We start from the raw sequence: 23360 nt of genomic DNA, 5'->3' as shown, positions 1-23360 counted from the left end.
AGACAGACAGAGACAGACAGACAGACAGACAGAGACAGACAGACAGACAGACAGACAGACAGACAGAGAGACAGACAGACAGAGAGAGAGACTGATGGACAGACAGAGAGAGAGACGGACAGACGCATAGATAGATAGATAGATAGATAGATAGATAGATAGATAGATAGATAGATAGATAGATAGATAGATAGATATAACAACCTACAGTAAGTCTAAACATAAATATTATAAATAAATCATAACATTATGAATAAAATATTTTATATAGTAATTCAAATAGCATAAACAAAATAAATAAACAAAAAATAAAAATAGCAAAAAAGTAAATGTAAAATGTAAAATTTGGTTTCCAAATATTTTTTGGGGGGGTTTCCAAACAGCCCAAATATTCGCTTTTTAACTATTTTTAAAATTTAAAAATAAAACTATGAACAATAAAATATAATACTAATAAACTAAATAAAATTAAAAACAAATAAAATGACAAAATGTAAGAAACTATCAAATTAAAATTACAAATGAAAAAAAGCAAAAGCTATTTCAAAATCTTAATAAACACTATAATAATATATAAATAAGACTAGACAGATAGATACAGTAGATAGATATATGATATATATATATATATATATACATATATAGTAATTAAAATGAAATTAAACTAATTTACTAGAAATGTCAATAACAAAATAAATAATAAAAATGTATAATAAAATATAAGACTAATAAAGTATTTATTAATAAAATAATAAAAATATTTAGCTTTTTAATTAAGAATGTAAAAAAAAAGAGTTTAATCTATTAAGTTGGCAGTGCCTCCCATGCACTACCAACTGAATCAAAGGCAACTTATACACACACACCCAATGGCATATGCCTGTGATGGGTGATGATGTACCTGTGTCGACAGCTTGCCAGCCGACAGTAAAAGGAGTCCTGGCCTGGATGACATATCCAGTAATGGGACTTCCATTGTCCTGGCCTGGGCTCCAGGACAGCTGGGCCGTGCTGTCTGTGACCTCCTCCACCACAACCAAGTCTGGGGGGCTGGGGGGACCTGACTCGATCACACAGCCCATATGGAATTGAATTAATTAGGAGTGTTTGATTATACTCCACACCTGCTCAAACATTAAATTCGGTCCATGCATTGTGCATATTGATGACTTGGAAACTGTATCACACTGATAAGAGGACAACTATTTGTTTAGGAGTGTGTGTTCTAAGGTGTTAGACATGGCAAGCGGTTTGTGCTTGTGCACACTTGCATGAGTTTTAGCAAGGGCAACAAGGTGTGTGTATGTGTGTACGCTTGTATATGCGCAACTAAATGATTTACATTTCTGCTCCAAATAACTCTCTTCCATTTAAATATTTTCTCTCCATTTGCACTGCATTCTGGGCTCCATCATGCTGCTTAGCCGATGTGTAAATGAGCCAATTAAAGACATCCTCTATGATAAACAGCTCCTCTCCAAACACCTGGGACAGAACCGTGATGCGTAATGGCCATGAATACCAATGTGGCTCACAAAAACAGCAGCGAAAACGAGGCCCCATAAACCATCCCAAGTGACACATTTAGCACTCTGTGAACTCTTGCTACATTAGCAGTGCCCTTTCATTGAAATACACACCTCGCAAGACACTCTTCACTGTGGAAGAGGGTTGTAAATACATATAACTATTGGCGCAGAAGGCAAATATTGTGCATGTGGACATATAAACCGAAATAACATTTGGTCCTACCTTTAACAACCAATATTGCGTCAGCAGACAAGCTCTCGACATCTGTGTCAATGAGGCAAACGTATTTCCCACCATGATTAAGCTGGATGTTTCTAATCATAAGATCACCGGAAAAGCTCTGTAAGAAAAGTGAAAATGTCTTTCTTAATTATTAATAATAATTTCTGTTGTTACAGCACAAGACACCAAATCCACTCTTTATTGATAAACAGTAGTTTCTGAAAGCGTGATGCATTATCATTCATAACATATTTCATGAATCAAAACATAACCTCAAGGCATGCTCTGTATTTTTGGCTTGTGCCATGAAATTCTGGCACTATTTAAAAAAAAATAAAAAATGAGAGAACAGGTACTACAAACCAAATAGAATTCAGAGGCTGATTCAGATTTTTTTCTGTTCACATTTAAAAGGCCATGCAAATATATTTTTGCATCTTTCTGTGTAATACTTAATAGTTCAATTTAATTACTTAAATTAATTTAACCACACTGAAGGATTGAAGTTGGAAAATTGGAGTTAGAATGACGTCAAACAAACAAACAAAAAAAAAACTTCTATAAACTATACTACTAACTAATTAAAATAACATAAAACATAAAAAAAAGTTTTATTTCAGCTAGTTGCCGAGGAACCATTTTTCATTTTTATTTAGTTTAACTTGATGTAATAAATCAACTAAAACTAAAACTGAAATAAAAATGAATAAAAACTATATAAACATACAAATCCTACTAAAAATGACAAAATCACACAACAAAATCATGAAAACTTTAAAATTAAAACGAGAACAGAAAATATAAAAATAAAGACTGATTCAGAACATTAATAAAAAACTAAAACCTTTAATAGTATCAATAATCTCATTGATACTAAAATAACAATGGTTTACACAGCCATTCCCCCCCCCAAAAAAAACCTCTGTGTCACACACAAGATAAATCAGATTTGGGACACTTGCAGCTGCAAATAGCTTGAGTAACAAAGGGCCTGTTTTCAACAGCAATCTGTGTCTGATATACCATTTTATGATGTAGTTAATTATCACCAAAATAAAGCTGAGGGAGGCATGCTGATGTTCCCTGTCATGCTAGCTGTAGATTTCTGCAAACTCAGACACTCATCCCTCCCTTTAAAATGGCTGCTGTGCTCTGAGATACGTGTGGACCTAAATAAACAGTCTCAGTGACTAGCCTCCGGGATTCACTCAGATCCAGCTCTCTCAGCCACACAGGAGCTCAGTAAAACACACACACACACACACATACACACACACACACACACACACACACACAGTGGTTAATTGGCAAGACGATACTAATTATTCCACAAATACATAAGCCAGGAACAGGTAAATGTGCAAAGAATATGCAGAGTGAGAGTTAATATTGCTCCAGATAAGCATACAACACATTACAATCATAAAGAATCTGCATTTCTGGTACAGATGTCAAAATATGATCTTTTCATAATATAAATGAAGACACAGCTAAGTATAACACAGCACAGTGTGTGCAAAAGCAAATTAAATTGACTTAATCAGAAAACCCTTAAGGTTCTGTGGTTCTGATTAACTGACATTGACTATCACATTTTATCTGAACATTTTCTAAAAAATAAACCATTATAAATAATACAATAAAATAACATTTATTTATACTATTTTTTTTACTATTTTAAAATAAAAAAGAAAAGAAAATAGGTTTGCTGACACAATTTATCTCTGTGCTTCTCCCTGTCTTTAAAAAAAAGAATGTCCAGAATTTCATACAAGCTGAATCTTGCATATCGCATTGATGTCTCTAGTGCTCTACTAGTCCCAAACCACGGAGCACTACTCTACTGTAATAGTACATGTAAGTATGTAAGAATGTAAGCACTCCAAGCTCTCAAAAAAGGCCAGCACTTATGTTTGACTGTGGTTTCCTCTCCATCAAGTTCAATTCATATGAAAAAATGCCTTAAACTCAATCAGTATCAAAAAGAGAGCCCATTCAATGGATAGATACCAAAATTTCAGGATTGGATGAGAAGACCGAAGAGCGGGTGATGTTTAATTATGGTAATGCACCCATCAGAGGCTGCTGAGATGGAAGGCATAATCTTTGGGTGCAGAGAAAGTGTGAATCCGTGAAAAACATATCTCATTATAACCTACATCTGCATATGTCAATGTCATTTGTAATAGGCCTTGAGAGAAGCCCCATGTATGAACTTTACATAGCCGCCACCACATGATAATGAAAGGCAAGGCCTGGCTGTGGGTTGGAGGGGACTGAATCAAAATCATGAAAATGGGCTGAAGGGGTTAAAAAACATTATTACTATTCATATAATAATAAATAATATTAAAGGGATAGTTCACCCAAAAATTAAAATTCTGTCATTAATTACTCACTCTCATGTCGTTTCTAACCCGTAAGACCTTCGTTCACCTTCGGAACACAAATTAAGATATTTTTGATGGAATCTGAGAGCTGTCTGACCCTGCATAGACAGCAACACAACTGAAATGTTCCCAAGTCCAGAAACGTAGCAAGGAGATCGGTAAAATAATCCATGTGACATCAGGGGTTCAACCGCAATTATACGAAGCTATGAGAATACTTTTTGTGTGCAAAAGAAAAGAAAAAAAACGACTTTATTCAACAATTCGTCTCCTCCGCATCACCCTGTAGCGCCATTTTGGAGAGTATCAGCTGGACGTAAACAGCATATGCTGTTCTGTGTAAGCTGCGTCACGCCGAATCTGTTTCCTACGTTGTTGTGATTTGATCTGAAAGAAAACAGAGTATCCATGTGACGCAGCTGACACAGAACAGCATACGCTGTTTATGTCCAGCGGATATTCTCCAAAATGGCACCAGGGTGATGCGGAGAAGACAAATTGTTGAATAAAGTAGTTTTTTTTTTTCTTTTGCGCACAAAATGTATTCTCGTAGCTTCGTATAATTGCGGATGAACCACTGATGTCACATGGATTATTTTACCGATCTACTTGCTACGTTTCTGGACTTGGGAACATTTCAGTTGCATTGCTGTCTATGCAGGGTCAGACAGCTCTCAGATTCCATCAAAAATATCTGAACCATCTGGTCTTAGTCTGTGCTCACGTTTCAAATCCTTAAAAGAAAATTATCAAAAGATGTTTATTATTCTGTTCAAACCCCTAGCCAACCAAGGGAAAATCTAAACCAAAACAGCAAAATGGAATGTGACAACACAAAGCATTTCTCAAGGCAAGATTTCAATTCATTTGAGTCCTGCGGCAATAAGGAATCATCTCCCCAGAGATGTAAAATGTCCTGTGAAACTGGAAGGGTAAAATGGGAACAACTCTTAATTGATCTGGCCTGTTTCCCTGGTTCAGAGAGCAGCTGTTTGGTATACATGTTGAATCATTCACATTCAATGTAGGTCAATGATGGAATGACCCAGAACAAGATGGCAAAATTTATCCCAAGAATCCACTTTCCAACTACAGACATAATGGCAGGCAAGTCTCTTGAGAGAGCGTTCAAAGTCCCAATAGCTTGTTCCTGTCCAGCACAATGATTAGATTAAAACCCAGTTACAGTACTTCAAGTGCTTGTGTTTGAGATCTATTCATGCTGGATTCTTTGGTTTGATTCAAATATGAACACAAATAACTAAAACTAATTAATCTGAAACCCCTACTCAAATAAAATAAAACACTCAAACTCATCTTTATATTTGTTAAAAAACTACAACCTGCATTTTATTGTACAGATTTCTTGTAATTTGTGACCATATACTACAGTTCTGGATACTTTTTTTTTTTTTTATGAAAACAATTCTGTTATATTTCTTATTGTCATTTAGTCATTCATTTCAGACCTTTATAATTAAATAAGCTGTTTTTTTGCAGTCATGTTTTCATAAATGATTTGTGAAGGTTAGCTTAACTACACAATACATAAAATTTTTTCAAAACAGCAAGGGAAATCCTGTTTTCCGAGATATGTTTCCAATAATTTTTTCTTGCCCGGAGGTGGTGGTGTGGGATGAGGGTGCTGAGGTTGCCGTATAGCCCTAAAACCACAATACTCACCCCTCCTACTCGCTCGAAGTGGTCGGCGTCTTGATGGAAATCAATGGGCTGACCGTTGAAGGCCCAGAAGAAGGCCACGTCCAAGGCTGGATCGGCAGTCACCTGGCAGGGCAGCACGATGCTCTCACCCACCGTGATCTCTGTGCTGCTGGGACCCTGCCTGATCCTCGTGGGCTCTGTTAGTTACAGTGTCAACATAGTCTGTCAGTTTGGCTCTAGGACACAAACTGAGGCGAGAGAACATCTTCTGTAGCCAGGCAAATAACAAGACAATCCTTTTATTTATTTATTTAAATCTAATGAGCTGCCTCTGGAGGAAACATTTTAAGGCATGTATATATAATAATTATAATTTCAAGATTCTATGCAAATAATAAACTAAAAAAATATATTTATTTATAATACAAGGCTTAATAGGATGAGCCACATTTTTACAATTAAAAACCAAAAGGATATGTAAAAAGACTAACAAGAAACTGAGGACCTGAGGGGAAAAACTATAAATGTAAAATTTGTAAAAAATAAAAAAAATGCTTATAACAAAAGAAAATGTGCTTGCAATTTTTCATTTACAGAAAGGGGAAAACAAAGTGTAATAAATTGCCTAATTAGACAAAAAATACTTAAAAAAATACTGACACCAACATTTTTCAAACATTTGAAATTAAAATGTTTTTGTGATAAAACCAAATTTCATTCTAAAATAACTGTAACAATGTTTTACTTACATTGCTGTTGTCCTTATGAGCAGTAGGCTGTGGGTTAACGATTTTACCACAACCTACGGTGGTTTATTGCTGTAATAAATAATCTTAATTTCTAGGTACTATACTTAGATTTTTGGCTGCTGTCTTTCCATATGGGGACTATTAATTTGAGAACATAACATGGATTTTAATAAGAGCCAAATGAATTGGCAGCATGTCTTCTGTAAGCAGAATACAGTTGACTGAAGACACTTTGTGAGGGAAAGGTCATTTTAATTAAATTACATTAAGGGGGTCAACTGCTGGTGCATGACAAAAACATAATGAGAGAAAAATACAAGAAAGAGAAGAAAGAAACACCCTATAAAAGACGTATGGGCTCACACAGAGGCCTCAATGGTATATAGCTAATGAGTTTCTTCTGATTTGTCATGAAAATACTGCTGATTAAACCCGTAACCTATATAATGAAGAACAAAAGTGAGGAATAACATTCATCCTATAACTTAATGAGGAGATAACAATCCACACGGATATGGGCCACAGCAATTACGGATGACCTTAACAATGAGTAATTAGTGAAACATGGACTGGGGCGTGTGGAAGACTGAAGCAAGAGGGCACATGAACTACACAGAACACTAGAGAAAAGAATGTTATAACTCCACAATATAAAAGGCTCTCTTAAAGGGACAGTTCACCCAAAAAAGAAAATGGTAATTTACTCAATTTAATGTCGTTCCAAATTCTTTTTCTTTTGTGAATTACAAAAGGAGAAATTAATGTTATCAAAATAAACAAGGAAAGGCTACAAAAGCATTATCAGGGTTTGACAATAAGAACATGGACTGGGCATGTACTTATTTTACATTTGATTATTCAATTTCTGTACCTGAATACCTACCTGAAAAACTTAAAGCTCTTTTTTTTATTTCATTTATGTCTTTGTTCTATTAGGCTAGTAGTTTTTGCTGTGGTATCGAAAGTGGAATCGAGAATTGTGAAATGTCACTGATATCTAAAACTTTGGAGGCTTACTAATTAGAATATAATGTTACATTGGTCAATACAATGAAAACAAGAATTATTGTTTTATTCTAATTTTTTAATTAATTAACACATTTTTTTGTAGAGGGATCAGTGAAAATTTTGGCTGAGTAAGTAAAAAATGTAAACCACTGGCCCATCCGGGTCGGTAGAAAAAAATGCTTAGCATTGAACCCTGATTATAAAAGTTTATTAAGGCCGTCATGAGTTGGGAATCAAACGTAACTTGTTGCTAGTGCAATGCTCTACTGGAACTCTACAGGAACGATTAATTTAAGTATCAATTTGTGAAATCAATAAATCAATTTAATGCGGTTCACAAAACCAAATGATTAATTCACAAATCGTACTGACCTCTTAAGTTCAACTCAATGCCCATTTATCTATTCCGAGTTCGTAGCTCGTTGGAGGGAAAGAATGGTAGTGAGCAAAGACATGCAGACTTGAAATACAACACGATTCACATGGACTACTTGAATGTGGCTGTTTTGTGTCCTTTTCTGAAGTTTTAAAGGTCCAGTCAGCATTCACTGTATATGGCATGAACAATTAAGAACAGTGCATTCTTCATATTTTCTAATTTTGTGTTCCACAGAGGAAAGCAAGTCAAATGAGTTTGAGACAGAAAGTCAAATGAGTCAAATGACAGAATTAACATTTTTGGATGAACTATTCCTTAAACAGGAGTTTTAAAAAAAGATGTCTTAAAACTTTTAGACATAGAGACTTGATAACAAAAGCCATTTGTCTTGAAATACCAGCACCATTGTGTAGGACTTCTCAGTGTGCTTGATTATATAAAACAAATCTTACGCTTTGTGTTTTTTTGACTTGAAAGGCTGACAGCAGTACAGAAACTTAGAAGAATGGAGTTGTCAGTTGGCTAATACCTTTCTTGAAACAGCTGAAGCAATGCATCATGATATGTGCCAGATGTGGCATTTCACTCAAAGCTAATCATAGGTAAACCATCAAGAATACAGTATCTGAGTCAACAATAAGAGTGGACCGGATTCTGTATTGTAAATAAAGCTGCTTTTCAGATAAAATATTTTAAGGATTTTTTTTTTTACAACAAAGAAATTTCATTATGTATTTGTTTGGATAATAAAAAAAGTTTATTTTGTCAGGCTTTTTTGCTATTTTTTATGGTAATAGAGAATAGAAAGGGACAGTAAATAACGGGGTTAGAGAAAGAGTGGAGAAACTGAATCTGGAAACTGTTGCTAGCCAAATTCGATCCTCAACCTGCACTGAACCACTAACGTTGATCTAGAATGGAAAACACAATGACTTACCTGTGATGATCAGTCTTCCTGTTGTGCTAGCTGTGCCAAACTGGTTTTTAGCGATACACGTGTAACTAACTCCATCTCGCTTAGTTACGTTGGCAATCTTAAGAGTCCCATTGGGGAAGAGAGAAATCCTAAAGGTAATGGATCATTTCTTAGCATCACAAAGAATCACATGGCTTCATTGAGATTAAATATAAAGTCTAAGGCTAAATACCTTTCACTTCTTTGCAGTATCTCATTCCCTCTTTTCCATAGGCTAATGGCTCTGGGCGAAGCATGTGGCCGGCAATCTAGGCTAACGTCACTACCTGAGCGAGCCTTAAGAACTCGGCTCAAAGGATTCTGGGAGAAGCTGGGAGCAGAGGCTGTAAGAGACAGACAGATTTGGTCCTCAGACTCACACTTAAAGCCTCAATAGAATCTGTGATGAACAGCAATTGACGTTCAAACAGCCTCTGGCAAAAAAAAAAGTATTTTAGAAAAGTCTAAAGGACTTAACAAATAGAGCTGTCTGCTTCCACTGGCTTCTTCCAGGCCATTTGTCTTGAGCTAAAACTTACATTTACTGTGCCGTGTCTTCAATAGACGCCATTTATTTGAAACTGGCCTCGTAAGCACAATACTGACCAATGTGTTGTGATTAAAATGAATGAATTTCAGCATGCACAGACATAATTTCACAATCAATATTGGGGAAATATGAGTGTTACAGTGGAGCGGATGGTTTCAGTGCTGCTTGTAATTTGAGCCTGGGCTGTGACTACACAATAAAGTTTTAGCATTCAAATGAAGGATGGCGAGCAGGCAGTGAAAACACAGAGGTCGTACCAAGCACCATCAGTTCGGTGCTAGAATAAATGATGCCGTGCTTGTTCTCCGCCACACACTGATACATCCCGCAATCTGAGAGGTTTAGCGAGGAGATGGAGAGAGCACCGTTTTCTATTTGCACTCGGCCCTGTAGACATAAAAACAAACAATCAAAGTAAAATGGTTGCTATGCGGTTGCTAGGGTATTGCTGGACTGCTTGATTACATGCTTGCTTACTGGCCTGAGTCAAAAGAGACCATCGGCAAGTTTCTATGATATTCTGGTCGCTAGATATGGATTGGGTCCTTCCTTAAATTAAACTCAATTAAATTCAACTAAAACGACTTGAAACAAAATATACATTAATTAAAATAAAATAAAATATATAAAATATGAAACTTATTGTAACTAGTTGCCAAGGAAATGTCTTATTTTTATTTAAGTTGATGTATGAAAATGACTACAACTAAAATAAAACTGCATAAAAACTACAAACAGAAAAAAAACAGAAAAAGACAAAAACACACAACAAAATTACTAAAACTTAAAAAAAATTAAAATAAAAAAGGAAAATAAATTAATTAATATATTAATGAAAATTGTCATAGTATCTCACTGATACTGAATAATAAATAACACTGCTTCATTGTAAGACTATGGGATTTTATAATATGTCAGGCAAAAAAAAAAATTCTGATCTATTTTGTTTAAAAATATATATATTTAAAAGCAACAAGTGAATTTAGCCATTATAACTTCATTATGTAGATTATGAAAAAAATATATTTTATATTTAATTAACTGTGTACTTTAAGTGAGCAGAAGATAATGTCAAAAGTAATTTAAATGTGAAAAAATGGAACCTGAGCAAGAAAAATTTAAAATCCAATATCAGCCAATGTATATCCAGTATCAACCAATAAAAAACTCATGTCATGTCTCTCAGTATCAACCAATATACTGTGCACTTCTACAATTTTCTCACCAATAATGATTGCTTTTTTACAATGCGGCTGCACTCTAACACTGAAAGTATGTTGAGTTGAATATCTAAGGACGTGTTAAGAGAGGGTGGAGGAGGTTATAAAAGAGAATGAAGAAAAATGCTGACCCTCTGCTCCAATGAACAGAAAAGAAATGTTGAACATAGCAGTGAAATACTAATGGCCAATTCCTTTGGTATGGGCGCCCAGTCGGAAAAGTACATGAGACAGGTAGGGAGGTGTTGAGCTGATGGTTCTGATAATGGCATAGCAGACATTTAAGCCTATCAGCTGTCCTTAAGGGCTGAACTCGGTACAAAGAGTCACAAGGAGAGATTGACGTGATGTGTGATGGAAGGGTGGGGAGGAGGTACGGGTAGTTCTTGACTTGAATGCAGGTCAGATCTAATGGAGTCTTTCTGCTGCCTTATAACTGCTGTTGGCTTCTTTTTTGCCTCGCTTTTATGTCAGCAATGAGAATTTATGTTTGCACTGACCTTGGACTACAGTAAGTGGAGATAAAGCTTTCAGTCTCATTAGAGGCCTTTCAGAAACCCCAGAGTACCTCAGATATAAGAGTTTCTCCATTCTTCAGCCAGCTGTACGAAGGTTTTGGTTTCCCATTGGCTTTGCACTCCCAAAACAGATTCTCTTCAATGGACAATGATGTGTCCGTCATCGTCTGCAGCCAATGAGGCGTGGCTATGGAAAGAAAGCATATTAATAAATCAAATGGATGAAGGGTCGATGATGGACAGATACAAGAACACACATAAATGAAATGTAACACTTGCATATTGAAACCAGCCATATTGCCCCAAGGCTAATGAATTCAAAGGCCTTGATGACAGAAACAATTAAAGTAAAAGTTCACCAAATAATGAAACCTCTGTCATCGTTTTCTCACCCTAAAGCCTGTGTTATACTTTCCACATGAGCAATCCGGACGCGTACACAGACAGTGCGGACGTGGACTACTTGTATTTATACTACCGAGAGCATACGCTGATGGTCCGCTCCGCGGACGTGTTCCATACATGTACAATAGATCGGCTTGAACAGTAAACAAACAATTGTCCAGAGTTATTGCACATCTGGCTGTATTTATATTGTTTTATCGACGTATTGTACAGGTTCGAGTAGCAACGGGCTTCTTCACACAGCCTGCGCATATGCAGTTGGTTCTTTTGTAGCCTACTGACCACACGTACTTGTCTGCGCAGTTACAAAAATGGGAGGCACGCGGATGTCCGCGCAGAGCCTCCGCGCACACTCTTTGATGGCGATTTTTACGTCACGCATACCATAGCGGACCCTAGCGTGTGTAAAGTGTAACACGGGCTTAATGGTCATTTCAAAACCCGTATGACTTTTCGTCTGTGCAAAAATAAGATGCTAGGCTGTTCCTGGTTTTCTTTTTACAATAAAAGTAAAAAACCTACCGTCAAAAGTTTGGGTTTGGTTTGTAAGATTTTATAATGTTTTTGAAAGAAGTCACTTTCTCTCTTATTTGAAGAAGAAATACAATAAAACAGCAATTTAAAATAACTGTGTTCTATTTGATTATATTTTAAAACAATTTATTCCTGTAATTGGGTCTTTCCCAAAAAGACTCATGGCTGTATTCGATCAAAAGGGTGCTTCTACTAAATACTGAGCAAAGGGTCTGAATACTTAGGACCATGTGATATTTCAGTTTTTCTTTTTTAATAAATCTGCAAAAATGTCAACAATTCTGTGTTTTTCTGTCAATATGGGGTGCTGTGTGTACATTAATGAGGAAAAAAAAATAACTGAAATGATTTTAGCAAATGGCTGCAATATCACAAAGAGTGAAAAATTTAAGGGGGTCTGAATACTTTCCGTACCCACTGTATATATGAACTATTACTTCAAAGTTCCATGGTAACAGACTTTTGTAGCAAATCTCAACCCACATTCACCCAAATTGCTCAAATCTCACAGTGTGACCCCTGAACCCCTTCTGATTATTAATAATTATTATCGGAAAAGGCTGCAATATTAGAACCACATAAGCTGCTTCACCAGATCCAAATGGCTTGCCATACACTCCCTCGCTTGTCTGTATAATACTTAAAGCATGCCTGACGCTCTTATAAAAACAAACAATAGATGACCCATTTCACAAGAGCCATGTGAATATGAATCTCACTACTGAAGTGAGATGCCCAGTGAATATGTCAATTCTATCGCACTACGAGCACACGCTCCATTCCATGCTACAAATCCTTTGACCTCCTTCTGGAAGCTTTATTATCCTTTCTGCTTGCAAACACTCCACTGCCACGTACAGTGTCTTGAATTCAATTAACAAATTCATATGATTGCATTTCTTCCCACAAATGTTAATTTAAAAGGCCCAGGATAAGACCTACGAATCCTTTAAGACCGACACCAATCCAGTGCTTTTCAAACTGCTTGTTTTTTTGCGGGAAGTCAACTAGTGGAATAGAAAATCTACTTTGGCAGGGCAAGCTCCCTTTTTCATTTATCCTACAGAATTGTATTACAGTTTCACAGCACACAGACGCACAAATTGCATTTAGGCAGTCAGTGCGAATACAGAAAGTCCAAAAAGACTGCTGATTGTGTGTTAGATTTTATTAAGGGTACAAAGGGTATAAAATTATTAATACAACACCGCCATACATTTCAAATTAAGCTTGACTTTTTATGGAATGTCACTGTGACCTTTACAATAAGGTCCTCATTGCAGAAGGTCACAATCACGTGCATCATGAAATGTCATGTCTCTCAAGGACACAAGTCAAATGAGACACTGGTTGTGACATGTTCTCACTGTGAGTTATGACACAAATAGAATGGCGAGGTTAAGTGCAGTTTTGCATGGCATAATGACAGTGGAAAAGTGTCATAATGCCACTTGAGGTAGTTTAGAACTTTACAAGCTGCTAAAGAGTCATATCAAACTTACATATACAAATTTTCTTTCTGTCACATGACTATTTCTGATAAATGCTTAACTCTCAAAGGTAAACATTGCTTTAATGATCCCCCCCCCCCACCTTTTTGCCTTAAAATAGCTTAATAATAGTAAAGATATAAAAAATACAATACATGAATATAAATAAATTATTTTAAATAAAGTTGTAAATAATAAAAAAAATTTCTTTATTTAAATTAATATTTCTACAGTTGCATCTGCTGCAATCTCTGCTAAAGGGAACTATAATCATTTATTCTGTGTTAATTTTTCTCAACAGATAAAACACAAAACATAATGGTCTTTTTGCATAAATACAATTTACATTCTATAAAACTCCTCCAAATAAATAAATATCTGCAGTAACAACCAATGCTACTATCCACTGATTTATTACTGCAGATTCAATGCAGTGCAGAAATGCCATATGGTAAACAGTCATGTTTTTTGTTTTGTTTTTCAAATTACTGTAAAGCTTTATGAGACAAAGCTGATCTGTCAAAAAAGGCATCTATTTATACTTATCAAAGAACTAATTCCAGGAGGTAGAAGAAATGCATGCATATGTATAACAATACATTTGTTGACAAGGATGTTTATGATAAATGTTAAAAGGAAAAAGCTGTAACAAATAAAATATACATACAAAATAAATTAAATAATAAACTAGAAATTAAGGGTGAAAAAGATCAACTCACCATGGAAAGACAAACGACCCCTCGCTGCATTCTTTCCACGACTGTTTTCCGCTGTGCACTCATATGTCCCTGTGTCCTCTTGTTGAAAACTCGGAATCTCCAGAATGGCGTTAGAATTTTTCAGTTTGACTTTGTTTGGGAATGAAACATCACTGGTTCTTCTCCAGCTGATCTTGGGAACTGGACTGTGAACCCCGAACAAAGCCACCATTAGAACATAGATAAACTCATTTGAAAGACACCTTTATCTAAAGCAAATATACTTTTTTAATCAGTATGTTTATTCCCTGGGAATCAAATCATTACCTTGGCATTGCTTTTATCCAAAACAACATATATGTGACCCTGGACCACAAAACCAGTTACAAGGGTCAATTTTTCGAAATTTAGATTTATACATCATCTGAAAGCTGAACAAATAAGCTTTCCATTGATGTATGATTTGTTAGGATATGACAATATTTGGTCGAGGTACAACCATTTGAAGATGTGGAATCTGAGGGTGCAAAAATATCTAAATACTGAGAAAATAACCTTTAAAATTGTCCAAATGAAGTTCTTAGCAATGCATATTACTAATCAAAAATTAAGTTTTGATATATTTACAGTAGGGATTTGACTAAATATCTTCATGGAACATGATCTTTACTTAAAATCCTAATGATTTTTGGCATAAAAGAAAAATTGATCATTTTGACCCATACAATGTATTTTTGGCTATTGCTACAAATATACCCCAGTGACTTAAGACTGGTTTTGTGGTCCAGGTTCACATATTGCATTCAAGCTATACATTTAATTATTATGTGAAGGTCTTACTTTTACATTTATGCATTTTGCAGATACTTTTATTCAAGGCATTCAGATATGTAATCCTACATGCATTCTGTAGGAACCAAATTCATGATCTTGGCAAGGCTACCACCATGTTCTACCAGCTACAGGAACTTTTTCTCACTCACAGAATTCCATCTGTGGAATTATAAGGTTAATTCCAGAATTATGGTTTAACAATATTTGGTGAGAGGAAATCAATTTGGCAGAAGCTTTTATCCAAAGTGGCATACACTGCATCAAAGTTATACTTTTTATTTTTATGTGCAGATCTTGCCTTTACATTTATGCATTGGGCAGGCACTTTTAATTCAAAGCATTCAAGGTATTTTACTAAGCATGCATGCATTCCCTTGGAACCGAATTCATAACCTTGGCATTGCTAGCACCATATTCTACCAGCTACAACTTTTTTTCATTCACACAATTCCATTTGAGGAATTACAGGGTCAACATGATAGAAAGATTAAATTAGTTTGGCAGTTGCTTTATCTAAAGTGACATACATTGCATTCAAGCTATGCATTTTATTGTGCAATGCAATTATTACCAGTATGTAAGTTTAGGGTTAGTAATTTTTTTAAATATAAAAAATGATCAAATACATGCAACTTAGGAGCATAAGAGACTTAGTAACGTTAAACAATCGTATTGACCCCAAACCTTTATGTAGAAGTGATTTAATCTGCATCTAACTTAAGCATTTTGATCTGTTCATGTATTTCCTAGGACTCAAATCCATGACACACCATCCTGGCGTTGATAGCATCATGCTCTACCAGCTACAGCAACTTTGTCTGAGGAAGTGAAATTCCATAATGTTTGGAAAAAGAAAATCCATTTCCCCCTCATTTCTTCAAAGCTCTAACCTATTAAGAAAATCTGAGTGTGAATGGATCTGATTCATGTTTGGATCCGGTGTGACGCGCTCCTTGTATGTTGTGAAAAGCTATCATCTCCTATCACTTTTGAAAACCTGCATTACCCCCTTTCTAAACGACAACCCTTCTGCTCTTCATTTGAAAAGAAGCTTGCAGCTCTATTTCCACACTATTTAAGGAGTAAATCTTGCGGGTCATTGCCCTCTGCAAAGCGGGTGCTGGTGCTAAATGCTGGTGAAAAGCTCTCTCTAAAAAAGCTTCCGTGACAGATTGCAAATCGCATTAAGAATGAACCTGAAGTGCTGATCACAAATTTGGTGTATTTTATAAAGCAAGATAAATAACGCAAGTGTGTGCACTCAGGCAACAGTTTGCAGCAGAGAACGCAGACAGACGCAGATGTGTGCATGCTGGACTTACTTTCCCAGGGCGAAGCATTCTAGCTTCAGTGTGGATCCTTTAGCAGCTGGAATGGTGTCGGGGAAATTAAGCTCTATTTTGGGCTCATACTCTCCCATCGCTCCTGCCATGGGCAGACAATACAGCACAGATGCATATGGCTTTGTCATTCATGATTTATGATATACAAGCTTTGTACTCCAGAATACAAGCAAAACAACAACAAATGGCAAAACACAAAGCCCTGTCAATGAGCAGGGGAGCTGAGAAGATTGTGCCAAAAATAAAGAGACATGTTATTAAAGATTTATGGAAGACACATAATAAAAACCGGATCCATCTCAAATGGAAATGTGGCCTCCTTTGAGGCATTGTCAAGGATGCAGGTTAGTGTTCTTAAAAGAGGCAGTTTAGCTTTCAAGACAGTGGCATAAATGCATCTCTGACATTTACGGATGAACATCTCCCTAAAAATGTCACAAGCTTCTTGGACCCAAGTGAGATATATGGTTAAAAATCTGTGAAATCTATTTTAAACGCCAAAAACAAAAAATGAATAAGCTCTGGTTGCCAGAACTTTACCATAAAAAAATATGCTGCCATTTTTTATCAAACATTTTTCCAAGTTCTACAGATTGAGCTTACATTTACAGTTAAAAACATATTTCATTAACTAAAAAGGTTAAATATAATGGTAAATGCTAAAATATGTTTTTAACCTTTATAATAACACACATTGAATTCTGGGAATGTCAATTCACATTTTTTCACTGTAAGATGATTTGTTCTTTTTCACTTTAAAAACTGTAAATTTAACAGTATGTTACTGTAAAATTACACGAAATATCCCATTAGATCATTACAGTTTTTCAATGTATAGAGGCCTGCTCACACCAATAATAAACGATTACTATAAAGATAACTATAATGAGAACTACATTAGCGTCCACACCAATGCACGATAACATTGTTTATTATGAGCACATGCTGCAGTTTTGTCACCTGCCAGTTTAAATGTTCTAAATTTTCACAAAAACAAAAAACAAATTCTGATCGGATGTTAATGTTTTTTTAAAGTGATTCCAACAATATGGTTCCTCTGTGCTGCTCCTGTTATAGTTGTAGTTTATTGTATTAAATTTATAATGATTTTAAAACTTTATCTTTATTGTTATCGTCCTTGGTGTTAATGGGGCTTAAAAAGAACATATAGTTTTTATCATACCATTTTTATAGTCTATTACCATTAAAATTCAGATAATTTTTTTACAGTGTATATATTGCACCTAAACCGTACAGTATTTGACAGACACCTCTCTTACCGTCATTTCTCAGCACTAAAGAAGTTGGCGAACTGAACACCCTCTCCTTGGTAATAGTGTTATTAACCACACAGGTGTAATTCCCAACATCGGACGGTTCCACTTTAGCTATATAGAGATTCCCCGTCTCTTGGGATACAAAGCGTCGGCTGTCTTGCTGGACGAAGTGAGGGTATTCACTGAAGACCCAGGTGAATGTGAGCTCTAGAAAGATGTCAAAACAGAGCATTAGATCCTGACACAGACATTTATACTTTCAGAAATGTGATGAGTCACTTTGTTCAGCACACTATAATGTCGGCTCAAAAGTGCATACAAAGTGTTTGTGTTACACCACTCGATTCGCCTTGGGCTGACCTCCTTAGGGCAGGTAAGGCTCAGTAAACAGAGCGACTCTTCCTTTGTGATGCAGCAGAAAAAGGAGCCAAACAAACTAGATTAAAGCGCCTCACTGGCACTCTTATGACACATGCCCTGTCCGGCTTCAACGTGGCTGGGGACGAAGACTTCTCTGCTGGCATCATTCATGCTTGGCTGGCTCTTACTGGACAGGGCTGAACCAGAGAAGACCAAAGGCCCTGCCACAGTGCATTAGTGTGTCATCTACAGGAGACTAAGAGGGGGAAGGGAACGGGAAAGAGTGGCTCGTGTACATGATGCAACTGTTGGAATGGTGTATGGGATGGCTGCCACTTAAAAAGTGTCCCCCGAGACTACGCCACCCATCCTAAGAAGGGGAAACACGCTGGCAGGCTGGCTGTCGTGAAGCTGAAAGCAATTCTTTATGATCAGGTTGGCCCGGGAATCCCTGGTTCAGAGTTCTGTTAGCTTAATAAGAAGCGATAGCGCTGAACGTAGAGGAATTGAAAACATAGAAATTGCAATGGTTACCGAAACATGCTGTTCAGAACTACAATGGGGGATCTGCGTTTTTATGAGGGTGTCTGATGTTAGAGTAGTGCTGGGCAGTATACCGGTTCATACTGAATACCGTTTTTTATTTTTGTTATGATATGAATTTTGAAAATATCGCAATACCGGAATATGTCACTTAAACAACGTTCGGAATGCGATACTGTTTGAAAGGGGTGTTGCACTGTGGTGAGGGAACAGCTGTATATGTTACTAAGCGTGAAAGTTCTGAAACTGAAGCTGTAGAACTAATAGAACGTGATGACGCAGAAGAACTCATCCACAATATCCACATTGACCGCCACACATATCCACCGCCCCCTGCCATCAACTCCCGTGTCTCACACACTCACGAGCGCTTTTTTCCATAGAATATTCATACTGACAAACCTAGCGACTTTTTTGGATAAACCTTAGCTATGGTTCAGTTGGAAGATTTCGCCAGTGCTGTCCCGCGAACGCGAGGTCTGACTTTCCCGGAGAAGTGTCGCCTCTCTCGGCATCTGTTCTGTGCAGTGAGCGGCAGAGAAGCAGTGCATTCAGTTGGCCGCACCGCAGCCGACTCGTCAATAAATCAGTACAAAACAGTGTTTCCTAGCACCTGTCGGTTACTGACTGTTTGGAATTACAAATATGAGTGTAGTTCGTCTCTTATTATCACATGCATGATTGATATTGTTTTTTTTTGTTTTGTCACTCAGACGCAGGCAGTGCACTGCATGAGACAAAAAAGTAATATAGCCAAAACAACCGCATAGCCGCTCTTTAGTGTAGATGCATGTTGATTTTATCAGACGATGCCGTGATTATAAATGAGAGTGACTCCTGGTTAACATGTATTACAAGGGGTCGTGTTTAGTCACTATTTAGTGTGGTATTTTTTGACAATATTCACTCATCATGACTCATCATAAAATAGGGCATTCTAAGTCAATATACTGCAGTATTTCCTCTCTCAATCAGTAGAAAATATGGTTAACACCCGGTCATGCATGAAAAAAAATACCGTCTTGTACCGTGAAACCGGTATAATTTTGAAAAATACCGTGATATAAATTTTTGGTCATACCGCCCAGCACTATGTTAGAGGCCTCCACTGAGAAAAACGGGGCAATCATGGGTTATATGACACGATCTCTGTACATTTACATTTAAATTTAGACATTTAGCAGACGCTTTTATCCAAAGCAACTTACAATTGGGGGGTACATAAAGCGATTCTTCTTAAAGAGGCAAACAGACACATGAAGTGGTTGTAATACCAAGTTCTTAGACATTGTTCAAATAAGTACAAGGATATATACAATATCAGAGCAATCTATGCTCTATTCTGGCATTTTAAGGAAGTGAGGCATAATAGAAATGCTGGAAAAATTGCCAACAGCTGGAAAATAATGACAGACAGGGTTAAATTCAAGAGATACTTGTTCTGAATGTACTAGATGTGCCACCATTCAGTCTTTTCATTCAATATATCCATGTCTATACATGTAATTCATAGAATTCAATAACAGAAAAAGGCACACAATTGAAAAGGCACATTGAAAATGTATTTTAAAAAAATGTATCAAAAATAAATTTATTTAATCATCTGAAATCATTCAGAAATCATTCTATTATGCAGATTTTTAATCGATGTTGAAGAAGGTTGTGCTACTTAAACTTTTTTTGTGGAAACTGTGATGCTTTTTTTCAGGATTATTTAATGAATAAAAAGTTATTTAAAAACAGCATTTGTTTTGTAACATTATAAATGTAATTACTGTCATTTTTAATCAATTTAACGATTCTTTGCTGAATAAAACAATAAAACAAATAAATAATAATAAATCTTACTGACCCCAAACATATGAACTGTAGTGTATGGTGGATTTTAGCAGATGTAGAGCAGAGAATCAATTTGATCGCATACTATTTTTCAACAGAGAACATAGCGTTATCCTTGAAAAAAATGTTTTGAATATTACTAGTGTAGAACAATATAGCTTAGTCTACTATGATAAAACAGGTTGGTAATAATAACCGATTTGTTTTTTGAGTTCAGCAATCTCAATAGACAGCTAGATCATGGGTACTTTGATAAAGCTTTTTTATCTAGCAGGAAACTGCAAAAGTGGAGCAAAGAAAACTTGCTTTTTAAACATTTGATCACATGCCATTTTGCCAAAATGAACATTCAGCATTGCTCTGGGGGAAAAAGTAGTTGAGATGTTGCAAATATTACTAGTGTAAAACAATACAGCTTCTTCCACAATGATAAAACAGGTTGCTAATAATAACCCATTTGTCTTTTGAGTTCAATATGCAGCCTAAATCTAAATAGATAAAGAGCAACTACTGTATATTGTAATACTTAAACTTATGCACAGCAAAAAGTTTTATAATAGAATCATTTGAAAATTTGCAAAGCTTAGCATTCTTGTTTGCATTTTGCAGAGATAAACAATTGATTAACTACTCTGCACAGAAGATGCATTTGTCTAAAAAAAACAAAAACCATGTTTCTCATCTAATTGGGTTGAGAATTCAATTTCAGGTCTTTATTTCCATTTGCCTCCAGATTCAGGTCTGATTGAAAAGAAAGTGATGCAAACGAGAAAACAAATTGAAGCCAAAGAATCAATGGCAGGATCTGCGATCCATAGTAAATTAGTTTCTTTAGAAGGTCTAATGCTAACCAGCATGCTTACTCTGAGTAACAGAAACGTGTCTTTTCACCACAAGGTGTGTTGATTAAATTTCTGCCTTTTCCAGCACTTTTGAATGATTTATTTCTGGTTTTTTAGTCATAGTTAGCCAATGTTTTCAATCGCTTGTGACATTAAAGCCAAACATAAGAATATTCTCACATGAAACTGTCCTCTTCTGGGTTCTCTAATAAAACAAATGCTTCATTACAGATTTATCTCAGCAAACTATAATTGCCAAGCCTATGAAACCAATTCACATCTTCTAAATTCTGACATCTCATTTGTCGCCATAATAGTCACGACCTCTAATTGATATTGATGTCTCTCACTGTCTGGTTCTTGTTTGCACTTGGGGTCTAATGACTTCCGTCCAATTACAGCTGGTTGAATTACAACCTCAGTCTTGTGTAAGGATAGGCGCTGTATGCCTAAGAGAAGCACAATTAACATGCATGCATTTCCGACACTTCTGGTTCCAGCTTGTGAAACAGCATTGGAGTGTGAATTTCTATTGACCTTTATAACACTTCCCAAACAGTAGAGTAAAAACAGCCTGTATCAATGGAGACAACAAGAAACAATGTTGTTGTTGTTTTTTTTTACAACTTTTCACAAACAGTTCATCTAAAAAAGCCCTACCGCCGTTTCATATAATTTTTCAGGGATGACGAAACAAGAAAAAATGATTTCATGTCATTCAATGTGATGAAAGTAAGCAATTTAAGGATTTAAGAGCAAGCACATATGTGTGTAGGCAGCACTTCACAGATTCTGACTGCTTTTATTCAAGTCGAAAGTGAATTGCTGTTTGCAACCCATTTTACTTCCATAATTTGACATTGTGAAGCAGGATAATAAACAAGAAAAATAAAGTAGGGCAGGACTTTTATCCATTGGGAATTCATAGTTGACCTGGCGGGCAAAACATCCATAGAACCGCAGCACAAGCCTGTCAATTTTCTATCTGTTCCGATCCCAAAAAATATTTAGATCACCTCTCAAAAGAATAAAACAAAAATATGTGAACAAAATGCACGTTTTGGCCATTAACGATCCATATAAAGCACCAGCTGCAATATTTCAATCACTAAAAACAGCGTGACATTCTAAAACCTTTAATGTGAAAACACTTAAAGGTGACATATCATGAAAATCTGACTTTTCCAGGTTTTAAGTGCTATAATCAGGTCCCTGGTGCATCTACCAACCAAGGAAACGTGAAAAGACTTTTTCTGCAAGCGTTTGAGAAAATGAGCGCGTCTGATTTCGCTCCCTTGGTTATGTGGCAAAGGGATCTCATTATAATATTACCACCCCTTAATCTGCACGTTTCCACCCATGGCACCGTCATTTTGATTTCACAAGCGACAACGGTCTAATGCCATGGCGAAAGTTTGAGCAAAACATGCTAACTGTTCTGTCTTTGGCTGCACAGACGAGCATAGGACACTGTTTAGAGTCCCAGCCTCAGAGGAGACGAGAGCAGTGGATTTATTGATTTATTTACTGTATATTGCTGCTGCCACACAGATCTAAAATAAACATGCAATTTATTTACCAGCTATTTACCTTCACAGACATAACCAACTGTTTTTGTAACTCATGTGTGTTTTTTTTATGTAAACTTGTGTGTGAATGAGAACTTAGTTTAGTACTCGCATGCTGTGACAGCCGCTATCTGTCCGTGTGCTTCAGATGTGTGCACTCAGAAAACCGTATATCAGAAGTTTAAACTAAATTTGGCCTTTAAATTTCACTGTCTTACTACATTACTACTAAATGCAAACCTCGTAAAAATAACTGGCGGTCAGCGGAGAAAAGCCTTGTTTTGCCCTCCATGTGGGCGTTCCTGTAAGGGTGTGACATCACATGAAAACTATGAACTGATTGGATGGTGGAAAGTGGGTGTCCCACACCAGAATGTAGCCCGACTAAATGACTGAATTTGATTATTGGTCATTATGCGGTAACTTGTCTGACCCTGTGATATA

General features: G+C 36.2%; 1 protein-coding gene across 2 annotated transcripts in view; it reads right to left on the bottom strand.

The window, feature by feature from the left end:
• Positions 1 to 23360, bottom strand: part of LOC107599411 (contactin-3-like) — a 71716-nt gene that overhangs the window by 10158 nt on the left and 38198 nt on the right. For both annotated transcript variants that reach the window (XM_016290990.1, XM_016290991.1), the window contains 10 exons: positions 17768 to 17971; positions 16467 to 16569; positions 14332 to 14516; positions 11234 to 11370; positions 9703 to 9832; positions 9089 to 9239; positions 8878 to 9005; positions 5826 to 6001; positions 1753 to 1870; positions 902 to 1060 (listed from right to left, as the gene is read on the bottom strand). In XM_016290990.1, the coding sequence (XP_016146476.1) occupies positions 902 to 1060; positions 1753 to 1870; positions 5826 to 6001; positions 8878 to 9005; positions 9089 to 9239; positions 9703 to 9832; positions 11234 to 11370; positions 14332 to 14516; positions 16467 to 16569; positions 17768 to 17971 (1491 nt within the window). The remainder of the gene's footprint in view (positions 1 to 901; positions 1061 to 1752; positions 1871 to 5825; positions 6002 to 8877; positions 9006 to 9088; positions 9240 to 9702; positions 9833 to 11233; positions 11371 to 14331; positions 14517 to 16466; positions 16570 to 17767; positions 17972 to 23360) is intronic.

Source organism: Sinocyclocheilus grahami, unplaced genomic scaffold (assembly GCF_001515645.1).
Source record: "Sinocyclocheilus grahami isolate Dianchi unplaced genomic scaffold, SAMN03320097.WGS_v1.1 scaffold266.1, whole genome shotgun sequence".
Classification (NCBI taxonomy): domain Eukaryota; kingdom Metazoa; phylum Chordata; class Actinopteri; order Cypriniformes; family Cyprinidae; genus Sinocyclocheilus; species Sinocyclocheilus grahami.
Note: the sequence above shows the minus strand (reverse complement) of the source record. Positions and strands in the feature narration are given on the sequence as shown.